Source organism: Stigmatopora argus, chromosome 20 (genome assembly GCF_051989625.1).
Source record: "Stigmatopora argus isolate UIUO_Sarg chromosome 20, RoL_Sarg_1.0, whole genome shotgun sequence".
Lineage (NCBI taxonomy): Eukaryota > Metazoa > Chordata > Actinopteri > Syngnathiformes > Syngnathidae > Stigmatopora > Stigmatopora argus.
In genome coordinates, this window is record NC_135406.1 from 2423499 (window position 1) to 2441949 (window position 18451).

At 50.6% G+C, this 18451-nt stretch overlaps 3 protein-coding genes and 1 long non-coding RNA gene across 7 annotated transcripts; 3 read left to right on the plus strand and 1 right to left on the minus strand.

Annotated features, from left to right (window-relative positions):
• Window positions 1-285: 285 nt before the first annotated feature.
• On the plus strand, window positions 286-10984 carry acin1b (apoptotic chromatin condensation inducer 1b). Of its 2 annotated transcripts, none has more exons than XM_077589755.1 (17): window positions 286-454; window positions 1305-1370; window positions 1442-1553; window positions 1753-1823; window positions 1999-2922; window positions 3127-3200; window positions 4476-4590; window positions 7014-7059; window positions 7131-7285; window positions 7723-7854; window positions 7919-8075; window positions 8144-8289; window positions 8376-8483; window positions 8561-8668; window positions 9406-9802; window positions 10005-10102; window positions 10182-10984. In XM_077589755.1, exons 1-17 carry the CDS (start codon window positions 320-322, stop codon window positions 10431-10433), a joined length of 3096 nt encoding a protein of 1031 aa, XP_077445881.1. In that variant the 5' UTR covers window positions 286-319; the 3' UTR covers window positions 10434-10984. The 2 variants fall into 2 exon arrangements, with proteins under 2 accessions (XP_077445881.1, XP_077445882.1); XM_077589756.1 differs by having other exon boundaries at window positions 2002-2922.
• A 66-nt stretch (window positions 10985-11050) lies between these two features.
• ajuba (ajuba LIM protein) lies at window positions 11051-16557 on the minus strand. Of its 3 annotated transcripts, none has more exons than XM_077589762.1 (9): window positions 16410-16557; window positions 14536-16117; window positions 13104-13205; window positions 12211-12278; window positions 12078-12140; window positions 11885-12015; window positions 11749-11800; window positions 11614-11682; window positions 11051-11530 (listed from the first exon to the last, which is right to left on the minus strand). In XM_077589762.1, exons 2-9 carry the CDS (start codon window positions 15779-15781, stop codon window positions 11414-11416), a joined length of 1848 nt encoding a protein of 615 aa, XP_077445888.1. In that variant the 5' UTR covers window positions 15782-16117; window positions 16410-16557; the 3' UTR covers window positions 11051-11413. The 3 variants fall into 3 exon arrangements, with proteins under 3 accessions (XP_077445888.1, XP_077445891.1, XP_077445890.1); XM_077589765.1 differs by lacking the exon at window positions 16410-16557 and having other exon boundaries at window positions 14536-15834; window positions 15947-16399; XM_077589764.1 differs by lacking the exon at window positions 16410-16557 and having other exon boundaries at window positions 14536-15834; window positions 15920-16399.
• LOC144066328 (uncharacterized) lies at window positions 11109-14364 on the plus strand. The gene is made up of 3 exons (XR_013297479.1): window positions 11109-12172; window positions 12230-12411; window positions 13917-14364. It is a non-coding gene; the product is annotated as an uncharacterized LOC144066328 (long non-coding RNA).
• Window positions 16558-16897: 340 nt separating the features above from the next.
• On the plus strand, window positions 16898-18439 carry mrpl52 (mitochondrial ribosomal protein L52). Its single transcript, XM_077589781.1, has 5 exons — window positions 16898-17436; window positions 17667-17736; window positions 17907-17974; window positions 18059-18123; window positions 18189-18439. Exons 1-5 carry the CDS (start codon window positions 17403-17405, stop codon window positions 18363-18365), a joined length of 414 nt encoding a protein of 137 aa, XP_077445907.1. The 5' UTR covers window positions 16898-17402; the 3' UTR covers window positions 18366-18439.
• The last annotated feature ends 12 nt before the right edge of the window (window positions 18440-18451 follow it).

An 18451-nucleotide genomic window follows, 5' to 3' on the forward strand; every position in this document is an offset into this window, starting at 1 on the left:
AAAGATGAATAAGAAGTCAATATGTTGCTGTGTATGTGCTGTGGTAGTTAGTACAATGTGTATTAACTCATTTTTTCGTTGTAATGAAAAAAAAAGCTAAATGTGGAAATTTGTATCATTTATTTATCATTGTATCTGTTTCGAGTTGAAAATTATAGAATATAATAGCGACAGCGCTAAATTATATTTGAAAATTTCCGGAAACTGTCGGACGGCAGCCGAAGCGTCACTCGGGTCGTGACGAAGTTTTCCGGAAATTGCCGAACTACGACGCCGAGCGGCAACCCAAACGACGCTTGTCGGGAGTACTTTCGACAAGATGGCGGACGAGGATATTACGCTTGATGGACAGCCTTTACAATCCCTCCGAGTCGCGGATTTGAAAGCCGCGCTGGAGCAGAGAAACCTGTCCAAGAGCGGGGCGAAGAACAAACTCATCCAGCGACTCAAGGGAGTGAGTTGGGGGACTGTTTTTCGGGGCGCCTTGCTGTAGAGTGTGGACAAGTTTACTAGCAGACAGGCAGAGGAGGGAAGGGGCAGGGGTGGAGGGTCTTAACGGTATGTAGGGGCTCCGAAGCGGGAACAACTACTCTCGTCGCTTCGGTGCCGAATAGTACACGGAAATACTTGGAAGGGCGTCCCGTAATGGTGGACGTTGCTAAAACGGCTAAGCTAGCTGCAGCTTCGGCTTCGGCTTCGTTTCGCGGTCGAATTGGTAAATAGTTCTGGGGCACCGTGTTGCACACAGTTGCCGTGTGCACCTGTCAAATCGAGGCCTAAGCCGGGCGGAAGCGAGCGAGCGAACAAAAAAAAGGCACCGTTTCCAAAATAAACAACCGCTCGTGCCAAGCAGGGCCCTTTTTGCCATGTTTTGTTATTGTTTTTTGGCCGATAAACCCGCCTTCGTGTCAAGGCCGGGGAGCCGGGGACTTAAAATACATCCGCCAGCGAACCTTTACACTTGATTGGGTACACATGGCTCCTCGCTTTACGACACAGGTAGCTTCTCGGTGGGATGGCGACTGTGTACGTAACTCGCAGCACGCGGTCGCCTGTATATTTGACACTTGTTCTGCCATTGACGGCGTTAGACGTCAATTTGGACCATCTACGACGTAGTCTGTGAATGAAGTTAACTTTTTTGGGCCTGGAAGTCCAATCCATTTGAAGTGGCAGGGCTGGCAGCAAGAGAACACCCAAATACTGATAAGATGAATCTATTACTGCCAATAATTATATTCCATCCAGGGCCATTGATGGCAGTAGACGTCATATGAATCTAATCCAATCATTCCTCCTCACAGGCGCTGATGCTGGAGAACCTGCAAAAGACGTCCACCACTCACGGCGGACTGCAGCCCAACTCGCAGGTAGCGCCGATTTAACCCTCGCCGTCCAGCCCGCTACGAGACTACCGCAGAGATTTTTTTTTGGGTTGCAGATCGGGGAGGAGATGAGCCAGAATAGCTTCATCCAGCAGTATCTGGCCAAGCAGCAGGAACTCCTCAGTCACCGACCGGAGAGAGACGCGCAGCTCGAAGAGGAGGCTGACGGTATAACAGTCCAGAAAATCTGGTTGTAGAAGCTCCCATTTTTTTTGTGAAAGTGGTCACGGTAAACCTAGAGTCAACGCTAGTAGTAACAGAGACGAAGGTGGTTACTGAATTTGTCGTGGAGGTGCTGAGGTTTGATGTATCCAGCCCAGGGCGTTGCTGCCATTTGCCACAATTCTGTCATTTCTCCCCCTGACAGAAAGCTCAACAATGCAAGAAGAAGAAGAAGAGCAGTCGGACAATGACAGCTCATCCTGCGTCTCTGACAAGGTGGGTGGTCCACGTGGTGACGTATTTTCAAACTTTTCAAAGCGAGTACCACTTTAAAAATGTTTATGTTTACCATATCTGCCTTGCTTACTGGATCTCAACATGTCTATTCATTAGTTCCCTTTCAAGTTGCTAAATTGGCAAAGTCAATCTGATTTGTGACATTTTTCCACAGCAGAACCCCCCGGCGACGGCCACGTCCGATAGATCAGAGGGCGCGACCCCGGGAGCCAGGGCGCAGAGGGCCACCTTTCCTCAGGGACACAAAGAAGTACCAGCCCCTTCCCCTCCCCGCGCCGTGGCGTCCCTGTCCGTGCGCGTCCTGGGCCAGCCGGACCGCCAGGGATTGCCCCCGGCCTTGTCCAGGGCCCAAGAGAAAGAAGGCGTGGCCCCCAGCGAAAGCGGATCCTCCCATTCGGTCCTCCACCTCAGCCGCTCGGCCGGCGGTCGGGCTCGGGAGGACAGCGACGAAGACGAGGACGACGACAACGACAGCGGAGATGACGAAGACTGGGGGCCCGGACCCGGGCCCGGCGCGGCTCGAAAAGGCAACCGGGCCCCCCCGCAGGTGCCCGCCAGGTCCAAACGGAAGCTTCAAGCGCCGCAGCACATCCCGCAGCCGCACCAAAACCTGATGCAACTGCGCCACCCGACGCCGCCCCCGTCGCCGCCCCCCGACCTCTTCCCCCTACCCGAGACTCCCAAGCAGAGCCCCCCGGACCCCGACGACAAGGAAGGGGAAAGCTCCGGAGCGCCACGTCCCGCCCAGGGGCGAGACTCCGACTCCAGATCCCGCTCCAGCAGCCCCGAGCCCCCCCCGAAGCGTAGAGCCGGTCCGCTCTCGCTGCTGGTGCACAAGATGGAGTCGGAGGAGGCGCGGACCAGCGAGTCTCCGGAGATCCGGAAGAAAGAAAACCCCGTCGGCGACGGAAAGGAGCGAGAGGCCAAAGCGCGAGACGAAGAAAAGCCCGCCGAGAAAAAGCAAACGGCCGACGCTCCGGATTCCGGTTCCTCCTCGTCGGATTCGGACTCGTCGTCCAAATCGTCGTCCTCGTCTTCCGTCAGAGTTCAGTCACGCCGAAGTGCGAGAAAGCTGAAGGTCAGTAATTGAGTCGGGCGGCGTTTACCGCCAAATATTCCCCATATTCACAAACGTATACAGAAACACAATTCTCTTCCCTGCCTGTCACAATGTGACGCCAGTAATTCACGATAGGTGAAATTGTCAGCGAGCAAAATACGAGAAAGCTGAAGCGCTGTCCTATTTGCATTTGAATGTGTGCGTCCTATGGTCATCTTACAGAGAGCCGAGCTAGGACGAGACGCAGATCACGAGACAAAAGGGATGGGGACGGACAACGGACACCTGCTGAAAAGGTTTGGAACATTTCAATAGAATCAACCCACGTCACTGAAAATAGCAGCTGGCACGTTTCGTTAACAGGCAACATTTCATTTTTAAAAGACAAAAACGGTCCCGTTCATTTATGGAGGAGTTTAAAAATATTATACCATCTAAAACAATCATTTATAATAATAAATACTATATATATAATATGTAATAATTCTTCCTCCAAGTATTAGATGGTGCCTGAACATAACTATTGGATTAAGCAATTGTTTATTTCTTTATTCTTATAATAATACATACTATATATAATCTGTAATAATTCTTCCTCCAAGTATTAGATGGTGCCTGAACATAACTATTGGATTTAACAATAGTTTATTTATTTATTTGTGTTTACTTTCCGTTCCCGCACGCGTGCATTGTTTCGTAATAGCAGCTCTACTACTGAAAGCTAACGTCGCTTGTTGTATTTTCGGTCAGGCATGTCAAGGGACGCCCTAGCAGCGGATTGGCTGTGGCTTTTTTCCCTCTTCCCTAATTGGGTCCTTGTCCTCCTTCTGTTGCCTCTTGGTGCGATTTCCGCTTGTAGCTAGCCGATGCACCCGGCCTTTAATTCATCACGAGTCGTTGTTTTAAAATGCTCCTATGACTCGAGCGAGCGTCGGGAATCGTTTGCCTAACTTTTAACCCGCACGGGGAAACGCGATATAACCGCGGTTTTGTTTTTATCGCCTTTTTCTTTTTTCCTTGACACCGCTTTTCGCTAGCCAACATGGCTGGCATGCCCACATTGCATCCTTGAGAGCGTTGCAGTCATTCGCCGCGCTGTGGTCGTAACACCTCCGACGCCCCTTGTTGTTTTTTTGGGTGGGGGGTGCAAAAACCCTCCGCCGACCGCCGCTTTCTGTCGCCGAGCGTCCTTTCCTCAAGTCCGGCGAGAATGCTATCCGAAGCTAACAAAAACGGGTAATAATGGGCGACGCTGGGCGGATGGATTGGAAGCATGTGGGAATGACGCTGGGTGTCTTTTGTGAAGTGCGTGGCCTTTGGTCGTTACGTGTTTGTTTTTTTTATCTCGCGGGTTGCCATTGACTGCGATCGACGTTCAATTCATTTCAAGTGAGAACTGGCAGCGAATGAACGAACGTTTGCTAGCAATAAACACGTTGGTGGGAGGGTGCATCTCAACCAAATTGCCCTTAGGCCGGGCTGAAGGTCCAATCCATTTGGGCTGGGGGAGTTGGCAGCAAACGAACGTTCATTCATTGCCGCCCCATCTGACCCGTTCCTTCTGTTTCCAGAGAGGTGTCCGAACCCAGCGAGGCGTCCGTTTCCGAAGTGGACCCTCAATCCGAGAGCGCCGAGGCCCGGCAGCCGGACGCCGTGCCCGCGGACGGCGATGGCCGCCTGGAAGAGGTATGTCTGGCCGAGGAGGGCCTGGCGTTTGCCCGTCGGCGGCTAATCACTCGTATTCGCTACGGAGCATGACGAGGTCAACTCCATTGTGTTGCCTCCAATTATGTGAATTTAAAAGAAAATATATATAGCATGTCGGAGATATTGCTCGACCTGTATTCCTATTCTATTTGTCTGTGGACAAAAAACATTGAGATACGAGCGCTATTATCCATCAGGAAAGGTATTTTGTGAAGTGGGAGGGCCAATGAGTCAATTCCCGTGGGCCAAGGTACCACCGTACAGAAGGCTAATTATTTTGGCAGGTTTTTTTTTTGCAAAGGACTCCTGTTGCCGTTGGAGTCGGTTGCCGCGGCAACTGATTGCATCCTAGCCCCACTAACGACTCCTCCGCGTCCCAACTGCATGTCCGGCGCCGCAATTTGACTTTTGGGGGGGGGCAAAAGTTGCGTTTTCCAGCATTGTCCACTGTCATAACCCCAGGAGTTAAGGATCTGTGGCAAAAGCATACCTATATTTTTGTTTTTAATGAGCGGTGGGGTGTGTCGCGATGCATTACGGCTTATCTCCTGCCTCTTTTCTTCATCTGTCCTTCTTTCGTATCCCCTCATGAACGCTTCTCTCTTCAATATTTTTATGGTGTGATTGTTGTTTAAAACCACATTGATTGCTTTGTTATGAAGGTGCCCATGCCTCTTCCATTGCCCCTATTGGTACAAGCTGCGTACTACTACTACTACTACTACTACTACCGCCAACAACACCACCACCTCCACCTCCTTCTCCACCAACAGCACCTCATCCGTTCCTTCTTCAACTTCCGTCCCGATACGCCCGAGGGCGTCGCCGCTACCTGAATTAGGCACAGAGTCCCCAACGTCTCGTGGCACAGTCTTGAGCCACCCAAAAAGACTTGAACACTTGTCAGATCACCGGCGGCCTCGTAAACGGCAAATCCCAGTTGTCACGGTAACCTCACCTCGGGAGTCTGGAACCACGATTGCTCGCCGAACTGAAATGGCCATTTTGCGCTGGCGATATATGGCTTTAGACCGCCCAGGTGTCCTTTTGTCTCGGGACACCGGACTGAAATTCTAAGCACGAGTCAGACGTGGACACTTTTCAGCTCTCACGCTTGAACGAAGATGCGTCTGGTCGCCGAGCTGTTCTTCATGGACTACCCGATTGGTCGCAAAGCCGTGGAAGTATTTTTATTTTGTTTTGTGGCTGGACATTTTAGTTTAACGCCATCGTTGCCCGACTTGAGAGTGAACTGCTTCCTAGATCACAATGGCAAATCCATTGGATTTATTTTTTGGACCAAGAAGGAACGCTTCAGACTGTTGGCCTCAAAGACTTTCCAAAGACTTGGATTTGGACTTTACTTGCCGGAATGGAGGACACGAAGGCACATACAAAAAAAGGCCGAGCTTCTCCCAGGGACACGATTGTGACTTTGTGAACAGCCGTTTGAGCAAGAAAGCAAGCAAAACCCTTCCTTCCTTCCCTTCAGAGACTAAAAAAGCACCCCAAGTGATCAGTTCCGGCACACTCAAATCGAGACGTGCCCTCGCTCCTCCGCCTTCCCCGATTGGATCCTTGTTGCCTAGATACAGTGCACAGGGTGGTGCCGTTGGGCCCTAGTCGAGCCAGTAAGGAATCAGGTGTCTAATGGTACCAGGCAATCACTTTTCACCATTTCAAATGTTTAATTGATTGGAATACTGCAGTTTGATTTGTGATAGTCTGACTCCAGTGGTAGTGTTAAAAACAACAATATACCCAGCTCTCTAGAGTTAAATATCCAAATCTTTTGTGACAAAAAAAAGAAATAAGCTCCAGGGCTCAGTTTTCCACTTCTGCTGCAAAGAACGCTCGCCCAGTTTTTTTTTCAATGCTAGGCGTCCAATCGCGTGCAAGTCAGTTAAAAATAAATACATCAAATCGGCAGAATGTTGAGAATAGAGGTCCAATCCTTTTGAAGTGGGAGGGGCGCAGCAAATGTTTTTTCATCGCTAGGCCCGCCCCCATCAAATGGATTGGACGTCTATTGCTGTCAATTGCAGCCATTGAGTTAAAAAAAAGAATTATGGTTCTCCCTTTGCCCACCAATGAGTCGATCACTTCTAGGCGTCCAATCCAGTTGATTGGAATTGGACCTGAACCAAGACTTGGCTGCATTTGTGCCACAAAAGTCGTAGGTTGAACTTCTAACGTTATGTCCTTGAGCAGCAGAGGTGGAACACACGTCTAGCTCTAGCCTCAGAATTTTCGTTATTTTTTTTTTGTGACTTCCCCCAAACTCTTCCTTGCCCCATTTTCCCGTTCGACTGACTACCTGTTGTCCGTTTTGAGTTCCCGTCTCACCCCTGGCACCCTTTCGGGTTTCTGTATGTTCTTTTTCTCTGTCCTTTTCTCTCCAGAGCACCACTCCCAAGGCTTTCGCCGCTCGCAAGATCTCCCTGAGCGGTAAGTGGACCCAAAGCGGATCCGATCCGCCGCGACGAATCCTCCCGGTTGACGCCGGCCTTTTCTCGCAGGCAACAAGACCCCGGCCGTCTCCGGCGGCGACGTGGACGGCGGAGCGGGGGACGCCGACACGGGCGCCGCGGCGGGGAGGAAGAGGCGCTGGGGATCCAGCACCGCCGTCACCGCCAAGAAGCCGTCCATTAGCATTACCACTGACTCTCTTAAGGTATTGCGCAACCGGGCCGGCACATTACCGTATTTTCTCACATATACGCCGTATTTGTCGCTTAAAAAAATGATGACTAAATCGAGGGTATGGCTTATATGGGCACAAATTCGACTTGACATGCACGAAACGGCAAGGTGATAAAGACGAATGTGCAATCTTGTTGACCTCTGTAGGCCCACTTTAGAATTGAATCGACTTTATTTGTCATTGTAACAACCGTGACGTGACAAATTTGCAGACCGAGGAATAAAAGAAGCTAAAAATAAACAAATCACTACCTTTTAACTATCACACACGCACTCCATTTCACAGTTTCAACCGCCATGTCTTGTCTGGAAAATATCATTGAGCAAGACCCAAGCTAGAAACTTGAGTTCTGTTGCATTTCTCACTTTGAACACCTAACGATGCCTCACCCAGCACCCGTGCCACAGTCTTTAATCCCAGATATCAAAGCGGCCCAGGAGGCAGTCCTGGACCTGCACCCCGAGGAGCTGCAGCTGTCCGGGGACGAGGACAACGGCCACGGCGACGACGGCCTCAAGATCCGGCGCACGGTGACGCAGGTGAGTCCGAATGCGGGCGTTCCGCCGTCTCTAGGGCCGAGTCCCGATCGTTTTCCACGCGCAGGTGGTTCCCGCCGCCGCCGCCCAGGAGAACGGGGAGACCGACGAAAAAGAGGAGACGGCGGCGGTGACGGTGGAACCCGAAACCCCGCCGCCGGCCCCCGTAGAGGAGACGAAGCAAAGTCCACCCGAGAAGACACCGGAGCCGGATGCGAAAAAGGGTGAGCGGCTCTCGGGACCGTGGCCTTCATGTTCCAAGCTCTCCATTGACACCCTCCTCCTCCTCAAGCTTCCCCCGATGACACCTTGGTGCGTCGCTCCATAAGTCAGCAGCGCTCCGGCGTGTCCATCACCATCGACGACCCCATCCGCTCGACGCGGAAGCCCTCGCCGCCTCGCGGCAAGCCCTCCAACATTGTCCACGTGACCAACCTGGTGGGTTTTCAACACACGAGCACTTTTGAGCACGCTCGGAGTCGGAACGGTCTGCGCTCACCTTGCGGACGGTGGCGCTTTGGCAGGTGCGGCCGTTCACGTTGGGCCAGCTCAAAGAATTGCTGAAGCAGACGGGCAACTTGGTGGAGGAGGGATTCTGGATCGACAAGATCAAGTCGCACTGCTTCGTCACGGTGAGCAAGCCATTGATTTTTTCTCCAAGTCGGTGGTCTGGCTAATTGTCGACCCTCCCTGCCCGTTTCGATCTAAGTACGCCACTCAAGACGAGGCGGCGGCCACCAGGGAGGCTCTTCACGGGGTCAAGTGGCCTCACAGCAATCCCAAAGTGCTCAGCGTGGACTTCTCGCAACAGGACGAGGTAAAGCGTCAGCTCTGCGAGTTGATCTAGCGCAGGGGTGGGGAACCTATGGCTCGGGAGCCACATGTGGCTCTTTTGATGGGTGCATCTGGCTCTTTGCTAACCTGTGAGCTAAAATATGGAAATCGCTGTTGACAGAACTGAGATATTGCATTTAGAACTGCTTTAATCTTCTTCTTTTTTTTGCTTTAATCTTCTTTTTTTGCAGTAGACTCTTCTGGAATGCACCCTCTCATTGATTAGCAAGAATCTTTAAAAAAATATTCAGTTTTTTCCACTTTAAAAGTGGTGAAATTCAAAAAAAAAAAAATGAAAAGGCACTCGTTTACATGTATGTAGATTTAGATAGAATATTTAGATATATTTTTTATAAATGGATTAAAAGCCCTGAATATTCGTTTTTTTATAGATCTAAAACCGTTTAATTTAGCCTTTTTTAAATATATTTTTAGATTTTACAAAATGATTTTTGAACTAAAAACACAGAAAAAAATGATTAAAAAATGACAATTACTGATTTAAAAGGGGGACAAATCAGGAAATTTAATATACATCTATACTCTTCATTTGAATTTGATCCTAAAACAGAAAGTCGGCACTCGTGATTTACTCTCCCGGGCCACACAAAATGATGCGGCGGGCCCGATTTGGCCCCCGGGCCGCCACTTTGACACATGTGATCTAGCGTGTCATTCCGCTATTTTCAACGCTGTTCTCTTCTCTTTTTTTTCCCCCAGCTGGACTTTCACAAAGGTGTGCTGAAGCCGAACCGCGAGGAGCCACCGGCGCCCCAAACGGCGCCACCTATGCCACCGCAGGTGCGCCTGCCCCCGCTCATGCCCGAGCGGGACAAGGACCGAGAGCGGGACAGGGACAGGGAGCGAGAGAGGGACAGGGAGCGCGATCGCGGCGCCCCCGGCGTGCGCGACCTGTGGGCCGAGCGCCAGTGGCAGATGGAGCGGCGCGAGCAGGCCCGCGAGGAGCGCGAGTGGGACCGCGACAAAATTCGCGAGTTCGCCAGACCCGGGACGGAGAAACGCGAGCGGCGCTCCAGGTCCCGAGACAAAGAACGACGGAGGCGGGACAGGCCCAAGAGTAAAGAGAGGGAGAAGGAGAGGAAGACTGAAAAAAAGGGTAACTTTCAACATTTTTTATGTCATATTATGTGCGGCAAATACCACCAGATGGCGCCAATGTCCGAGTCATGGACTTGACTATTTTTCCACGCAGAAAATGTTCAAAGCAATTTAGGTTTTGGGCTATCTTTTGGGCTATCTCGAACTTTACTGAGCAGCAGACTTATAAAAATGATTATTTTGTTTGTTGTCTTGATCAGAAAAAGCAGACGAGCCCCCCGCTAAGCTTCTCGACGACTTGTTCCTCAAGACCAAAGCGGCTCCGTGTATATACTGGCTCCCCCTCACCGAAGAACAGGTCGGCGAGCCCAGCCACACGCTTAAACTCCGCGTTCGAATTCACCCGCTCCCGTAATAACGTCCTCTACCCCGAGCAGGCGGCCCAGAGGGTGCTGGAGCGCTCGGAGCGGCAAAAGGAACGGGAGCGGCGCCTGAAAGAGCAGCAAGACGAGCAGGAAAAAATGCGGGAGCAGCGCAAGAAGGAGCGGCTGAAGAGCCGCGAGAAAGGCGGCGAGCCCGACCGTGACAAGGAGGCGCCCCGGAACAAAGACGGGGAGCATCGACCCGGCCGGCCACCGTTGGGATGGCGATCCCGCAGCGGCAGCGACACCCGAGACCGGCGCCGCTGAGGAAAAGAGGGAGGGGCCTCGCCATGTGGCCAAGGCGTGTGGCGTTGTCCCTCCTGAGGTTTGGGAGGCTTCTTTTTTTTTTTTCTTCTTCTTCTTTCCTCCCTTCGACTTCTGTGGTTCCACACTTTATTCCTTCCAAAGCCCTATAATAAAGTCCAAAATAGATGCCCTGTTCTCGACAACTGTTCTCGGAGCAGTTTTAGTCTTTCCACTCGGTTCGGCGACTCGTTTTGAAGCCCAGTGAACGTTCTTTTTTTTTTTACGGTTATTTTGAAATAGCATTTTCTTTCGCCCGCTAAAAATTGAGCCACTCTTCGTAATTGAAATTTTAAAGTCAACCTGCACGAGGAAAACTTCTTTTCTGTTTGAATGTCTGTTTTTCAGTACCCAAAAAAAAAGCCCCAAATTTAGTGATCACATTTGGTTTGTCTTCCTAAAGCTAGTTTTAACCATTTTGACTTCTTTGTTTTTAGTCCAAATTGTGATTTTTGTTGTTGCCGAATGTATCGCAAATCATTACAAATAAGGAAATAAACACCAAATGCTATCGACTTGGGAAAATGTTGACCTGTTCATCTCTTTTGCCGAGAAAAAAAAAAAAAATCAAAACCCAGTGGCAAGTTTTCCAAAAAATCTCTCTTTATAGGAGCTCTGAAACGTACAAGCGCAAAAAGCCGTCTCATTTCAACTCTAGTCGGAACGCAAAACGTGTTATTACAGCATCCGGAAATGGCACAAATGGTCCTTTTTTAAACTCGAAGAAAATCTCTTTCGTAGCGTCGAGATTGAAGTGCAAAACGTTTGCTAACGGAACCAAAAAAAAAAAAATATGTACACTTTAGCAGGATCCCTTGTTGGTTCTTGGACAGCAGTAGTCGCTTTCCCTCGTGGCCTTACAGTAAAATTCAAACAGCAGGTACGATCGACTGGAGAGAAACACCGGGAATGTCTCGTTATCGGCGCGTTAGCGTAGCGCGTCGTCAGTTCTGGCCTCCGCCGCCGCACACTCGGGTCACGTGACACGGGTGGCAGAACAGATGAGAGTCCAGCGGGAAGCACTGCGAGCCGGGCTTATCGGAGAGCTGCTTGCCGCACTCCTGATAAGGTCGAAATGACGTCAAAACGACGGGCAAAACAAGCAAAAGTGGGCGTGGCTATTGCCCAATGACGACCGACTCACCTCGCAGTGGTAGCACTCAAAATGGTAGTCCTTATTCATGGACACCACCCTGAGGATCTCCTCGCTGCCCTGAAATAGCACATTTAAGATTTGAGTTTAAAGGTAGGCGGGGCTTGGAGAGGGCGGGGCTTTTACCTCGGTGGGCAAAATGGGCTGCAAGCAGGCCGCGCACTTGGGGGCAAAAGTCCTGCGGGTGGGATGGGATGAGAAAGAAGGTTTTTTAAGACTAGAAGGAGGGGAGGAAGGACGGATGGATGGATGGAGCGGGTACTTGTTGTAGTCGGCCACACAGTAGATGTTGCTGTGCTGGTCCACCGTAAAGGGGACGCCGTCCAAGGCCTTGGAGCATACCACGCAGCGGAAGCAGCCGGGGTGGTACGAGTTTCCCAGGGCTTGCAGGATCTGGAAGGCCAAATGTTAAGGTTTCGACTCTAAAAAAATGCCAACGAAGGACACGGCATGACCTGTTCGAGAATGAGATGTCCACACATGCTGCACTTTTCCGCCGCGGCCTGGAATCCCGAAAACTGTCGACCCCAAAGACAAAAAAGAAAACAAGGTCAGACACCCGAAAAAGAAAGAAACCAAAAGTCTCACCATGTAATCTTCTTTGCAGTAGACCGAGCCGTTGACGTTGTAGAAGTCCTTATTCCTCAAAGCGCGCCCTGCCGAGAGAAAGCGGATCCGGGTCATTCCACGCACGTGACCGGTCGTTTGGTCGCCCGGGACCCAAACAACGGGCGACCAAAAGACCGGCGACCTAAAGTCCGGCGACCAAAAGACCGGCAACAAAACAAGGTAAAACAACGCAATCTACGCGGTCGGAAACCTTTTTGAAAGAGCCATAAACAATTCATATTTTCAAATATTATTCCTTGAGAGCCATAATCACAATTTAAAGGTCAAAACACATGAAAATGTGCAATTTTTTTTTGTCATTTTACAACTTTTAAAGTACAAAAAGTATTTTAATTATTTTGACAACATTGTTAAGCTGTTGCTAATCAATGAATGTCAATGAGTATCAATGAGAGAATGAATGCAGAAGACTAATGAAAAAAAATCAATGCCACAGTGCCGACGTGACGTTCCTATTGGTGCATTCGGGACTCGGCTCTCTCACCACCGGTTTCCATATTTTAGCTCAGAGCCATATGCACCCATCAAAAGAGCCACATGTGGCTCCCGAGCCATAGGTTCCCTACCCCTGGTATAAGAGTTTGTATGTACATGCGTTGTCCCTTTAAGAAGCGACGTCAGTCAGCGTCTTAACAAGTTCTCCAACAAAAAACAATAAAAGTCCGGGAAATTTGGAGTTTTTCTTTAGCCTAATAATGACTAGGGCATTAAGTATGACTAAATAGTCATTCGCACTTTGTATTTAGGGAATTTGAGTAACCATTTAAATGGTAATTATCAATAACCTTCCGGGCGACCAAAAGACCGGCGACCAAACGACTGAGTACCCTCCACGCCGGCGTCTCGCTCACCGCAGGACACGCAGGTGAAGCATCGCGTGTGGTAGAGGCTGTCCAGGGCCTGGCAGGCGTTGTCGGCGCCGTACACGCCTTTACCGCACTTGATGCAGGTTCCTATAAGAAAAGCCCAGAAAAAATGCCCTTTATTAAGCGGCTAGGGAATTCGGACCCACGCTCGTAAAACCGCTGGTTCGCGTGGGCCGGGGGGGTGTTCACACATTAAAGGGAAATTCCTACACTTCCTGTAAACCCCCCTTTGACGGGAGGAAATGCGTAACTAAAAGCTCAATTGTGAGGGTTAGCGTTAGCTCTATTTCCGCGCTCTCCAAATTGAAGGCCACGCGCTAAGGCGGTCCGGGCAGTGCGGTTCTTTGTGATCTATTCCAGGATCTTGCCACATTTTTTTTGGGTTGAAATTGTGGCTTGGGGAGTGCCACGCCAACGAAGCATTCCTGCTGGACTCGCAAAGAAACCGGGAGGAGTTTTTCCTTCTTTTTTTTTTTTTTTCGCTGAACACATTCGAAGATGACAACTGGCAAAGTTCACATTTCTCCCCAATTGGTTAATGGTTAACCCGATCCATGGGTTTTCGTTTGTGGAACAAACAAAAAAAATCAACTTATTTCCAGAAGAACTCTATTTAAAAGTATCATAGCTGATTTTATTTTAAAAATCCAATGAGATACCTCAAGCTAAATTTCCCAAATGCTTAATTAAATTGTAGACCATTTCAAGCTAACGTAGCGACGTGCTAACGCCAAAGAACGTAGGCTGAACTCAAACTTTGCTCGTATGTTCATCTGAACTCGAGCTTCTTTTGTTTAGACAAACGGGGGGCACGGGCCCTATTTTGGAGACCCTCGGATTAAGCTCGACTCCGTTGCACGTCCCCCGAGGGAACGCATACCTGAGGAGAAAAACAGGCTGCAGCACACCCACACACACACACACACACACACTTCAGAGCATTACTGTGGCCTGAAGTCACCAGAGGAAAACACACCCTACCACAAAGAAATGGCACACACACACACACACACACACACACATTCATTTAGGCAGCGTAACACACACACACACACACACACATAGACGTACGCAAACCGTGTGTGACTCACATCAGCGACTGGCATTTATAGCCGACCGTAAAATGATCTTGAAGTGTCATTTTGTACAGTAGATGCTCTTCTCGCTGAGTGAGTTAAAAAAATAATCCAATAAATAATGAGTAAATAAACCTTCCCAATGCTAACAATAAAAGGCCTGTCTCCAACTTGCCCGGATCGTTTTTTTTTTTTTTTTTAAATACGTCGGCACGTCTCGGCAGGTTTGATTGAAAATGTAGCGGAAAGAAATTGCCTTTAAAAATCAATCGTTGTGTCCGCCATTCCCCGCCGTCCTACCGGTTCTTTTCAATTCCGAGAACGGTAAAAAGCCGTCTTACCGAAAAACTCCTGCCGGTTCTCCGCCGGTTCTCGTCCGGCGGGGGGCCCCGGATCCTCCTGCGGCGGTCCGGCTTGGGGCGCCGAAGACTGTTCTTTGAGCATCAGGCCCTCCAGGAGCCCCCCACCGCCCTGGAGCGCCGCGTCCCTCAGGAGGAGTCGGGTCAGCTCTTCCTGGTAGCGCGTGCCCGGCAGGTCCGAGTGGCGGCACTTCTCGCCCGCCGCGCCGCCCCCTTCCTTGCCCCTGGCGCCGTCCCACCACTCCGGACCCGCCGGGTAGGAGGCGGCGGCCGGGCTCCCCAAGGCGGGCGGGTAGGAGTGGCGGGTGTCGTGGGCGCACTGCCGCATGTCCAGGTACTGAGTCCAGGCCTCCACGGGGGTCTTCCCGTAAACGGGCCCCGTCTGCGAGGACGGCGACTGCCGCTGGGGCGGGTTGGAGAAACGCGAGTCGTAGCCCAGGCTGATCCCGCTGGTCCGGTTGCTGCTGCAGCGGCTGCCCATGGGGCTCCCGCCCCCTCCGCCGCCGCCACCGCCGCCGCCCACGCCGCTGGCCGTGCTGGAGGCGAAGCTGGACCGGGGGCTGACCGCCACCGACTCCTGGAGGCTGAAGGACGAGCGGGGGCTCAGGGCGGGCCCCGGCGGGTAGAAGAAGCCGTCTGCCGGCCGTTGCGGCGGGTGCGACAGGGACGCCGGCCTGTGGCTCTCCCACATTTCGCTCCCGGCGCTCAGGCGTTTGTAGAACAGGGCCTCCTGCAGCGACAGGCGCTTGTGCCTCTCCGGTTCCGACAGGTAGGCCGCGTCGACCGGGCCCCGGGCCGCCGAGCCGTAACCCGGGGCCACGGGGTACGGCGGCGGCGGCTGGGACAAGAGCTGCTGCCTGCGTACCAGCTGCTGGAGCTCCAGGGAGTAACGGCGCCGGTTCAGGGACGCCTCGTGTCCCGCCGAGTCGCAGTCCGGCCCCGACGACTCTCGCCTCAGGTGGGAGTCCAGGCCTTCGCCCAGGTAGCACGAGGCCCTCTGCTGGGGAGAGCGCCGCCTCAACGGCGCCAGAGCGGAAGACGGATGGGCCGCCACCGCCAACGCCGTCTGTTCCTCAACTTGGACGGGCGACTGCTGGACCGGGCCGGCGTCGCCATCATCGGCGACGTCCCCGGCCGGGTCCTGCTTTTTCTTGGAGCTGTTGAGCTTGGCGCTGCCCGAGTCCGTGAGCTTCAGCTTCTCCAGCAACTTGCTTATGGGCCGATCCATGGCGAAAAAAGGCCGCTCTGGAGCCCGACTCAAAGACCACTACTCTGGGATTCCTTACCGGGGGAAATAAAGAGCCAGATAAATAAGATCGAGGTCGGTGTGGGAGGGACTCATGCCATGCCTTTCTTTAATCCTTACTGCTTTGCCATCATGCCGACAACCTACGGGTGCAGGTCGGATCCCTTGGAAGGCTGGTAAGAAGAACGCATCCAGGAAACTTTGAGTGGTGCAGGGCCTCCTTTGTGGACCCTCGCGTTGCTCCACATCTGCATCGTCCTCAAGTCTTCTTCTTCTTCAGATCCTTGGGAAAGCGGACTCCCTTTCCCTAGTGATTTGCTTGCAAAAAATAAAAAAAAGGATACTTAAAACTACAGATTTACCGGTGCACGACTCACCCGACTCCTGCCATTCATTCCAGGAGTAATATTATTATTATTTTTTAAGAAGAAGAAGAAAAAAAACCGATAAAGTCCGCAGTAGGCGTATGCGTTGCTCGATTGCGTCCGGGAGCGCAGAAGTTAGGAAAGACAAGGAAAAGTCTGTTCTCGCCAATCGTTTCCGTCCCGAAAAAAAGCCACCGGGTATAAATAAATCCCTCCCAGCGTTCATTGCACGGTCGACAACTTACTTTCTTTCTTGCTTGCTTTCTTTCTTTCTTTCTTTCTTTCTTCCCCTAAATAATGACTCCCCCTTCTTTTCCGAACAATCCTGTGTGCTCTGAAGGGGATATTTCATTCCGGTTTGAGTGTTTCAAACTAAAACAATGGCCACTCGTCTTTGCAGTCTGTCCTATTGACTTTTACTACTTCCTGTTTTGTTTCGGAGGCAGGAAATAGCCTGCCTGGTCGCTCCCCCGCCTTCAACCTTGACTTTTCCCTCGTTTCCTTTATCAGTCAACGGCGGCGGCTCGTTGCCCCCCTCTTCGTCCCCCCCCTCCATTCCTCTTTTGTTAATAAGCACTCTCGCCTCATTTACACGCGTAATTTTATGTTCTCGCATCGCCGTTATGGTATTTCCCATTTTTATTTGACGTGAAAAAGGGCCCAAAAGTGCGAAAGTTGGCCTTTTTTTTTGGTGTGGCACTACTTGAATGTACCAACAGACTGTGGAATGCGCGGAAGGACACAGTGGCGTGAGGCGGCCTCCGGGGAGAGATGGAGCCTTTCACCCCGGAGTCCCCCCTGCGCCGTCGGCCTGCCGGAACGCACTCTCGCCCCGTTTGCCCATCCGCCGCACCCGGGCCTACGAGTGGCAACTTGTCCGAAAAGCTGCCGGAGGAATTCGGTTTTTTTTAGGGGGTGGGGGGGCTTTCATGTCTCAGGCAAACAAGCAAACAGAGTCGTTGAACTCTGAACGATTAACACTGAAAATCGAGCTCTGTCGCTTTTGTAACTTTCAAACGTGATCAGAATTCAGAAAACTTTGTATCATGGTCAACTTGGATCTGTGGCTAAAAAAGGCATTTCATTAAACAAAAAAATGACCCACTTTAAAAGTAAATAATTCAGCGTGTGAATGTTTTAAAGTGTAAACTTTAAACTATTTTCATTGATTTAGGTAAAATACCGGAATTCGTGCCGTCCGCGCCCTCTGCGGGACAATTGTCGCCAGTACAAGCAACATGGCGGCCCCCATAAGGATGCTGTGTTTCTCCGGTAAGACCTCTGATACTTTCACTCATTTGTTTTGACAAATATTGACTTCTTTAGTCATATTTTGATATCAGTCTTAGTGTTGTTTTAGACGGTCACTTCTTATAACCACTAGTAAACACGGTGGCGACGTTTGACGACGTATGGCTAGACGAGCTAATGCTAATAGCCACAGCTACATTTATTAGACGCTCTCTTTTGGTATTTTATAGCTGTATTTATTTATTTTGCAGCGTTAAAGTGCTCGAGCCGGAGGTTAAGCACCACACAGGTAGCTCAAGCTGGAGAAAAATGGAGACTGGAGTAAGTTAAATTTGAATGTAAACAATATGTCAAACCGACGGTGAACCCCCGCTAATTAGCGATATGTTTGTGTTTATACGACACTTTGAGCTCAACTACCGTTGCTTGTGGATAAAAATAAGGAATACTACTCGGTGTCTAGTTGTAAAATGTATATATTTGTCATTCAGGCATTCACTTGCACGTAGCGGCACAGAATATGGACCGATGACAGATCTGCCCGATTGGTCTTATGCAGGTAAATGGGGCCAAATATAAAAAAAAATAAACAACGTCACAATTTATGACTGGCTCACTTGTGTTGTTTTTTTTTTTTTTGCAGATGGTAGACCAGCACCTCCAGCAAAAGGCATGTTGAGAAGACAGAGGGAGAGGGAAGAATTAGCTGTAAGTGGACTTCTTCTGGGGGAAAAACTGGAAAAAATGTTTACGTTTTAATGTATTTTTCCCAGAGGCGCATCGTGATGCTGGACTCTGAGGTGGACAAAGGCTTGGAGATGTGGCAAGGAAAACGAGAAGAAGCCCGACGAATCGAGGAGCACAGAAAGTCTTTGCTGCTCAAACCTAAAGGCCACTTGATCAAGAAGAAGACGAAGAAGAAGAACCAGGAGGAACAGCCTGGGATATAATTATTCCCCCACCCACTCCCAAATGGTATTGAACAATTATGTCTACCTTTCATGAAATAAAGCGATTTCTATTAGTTTTGTGTTTC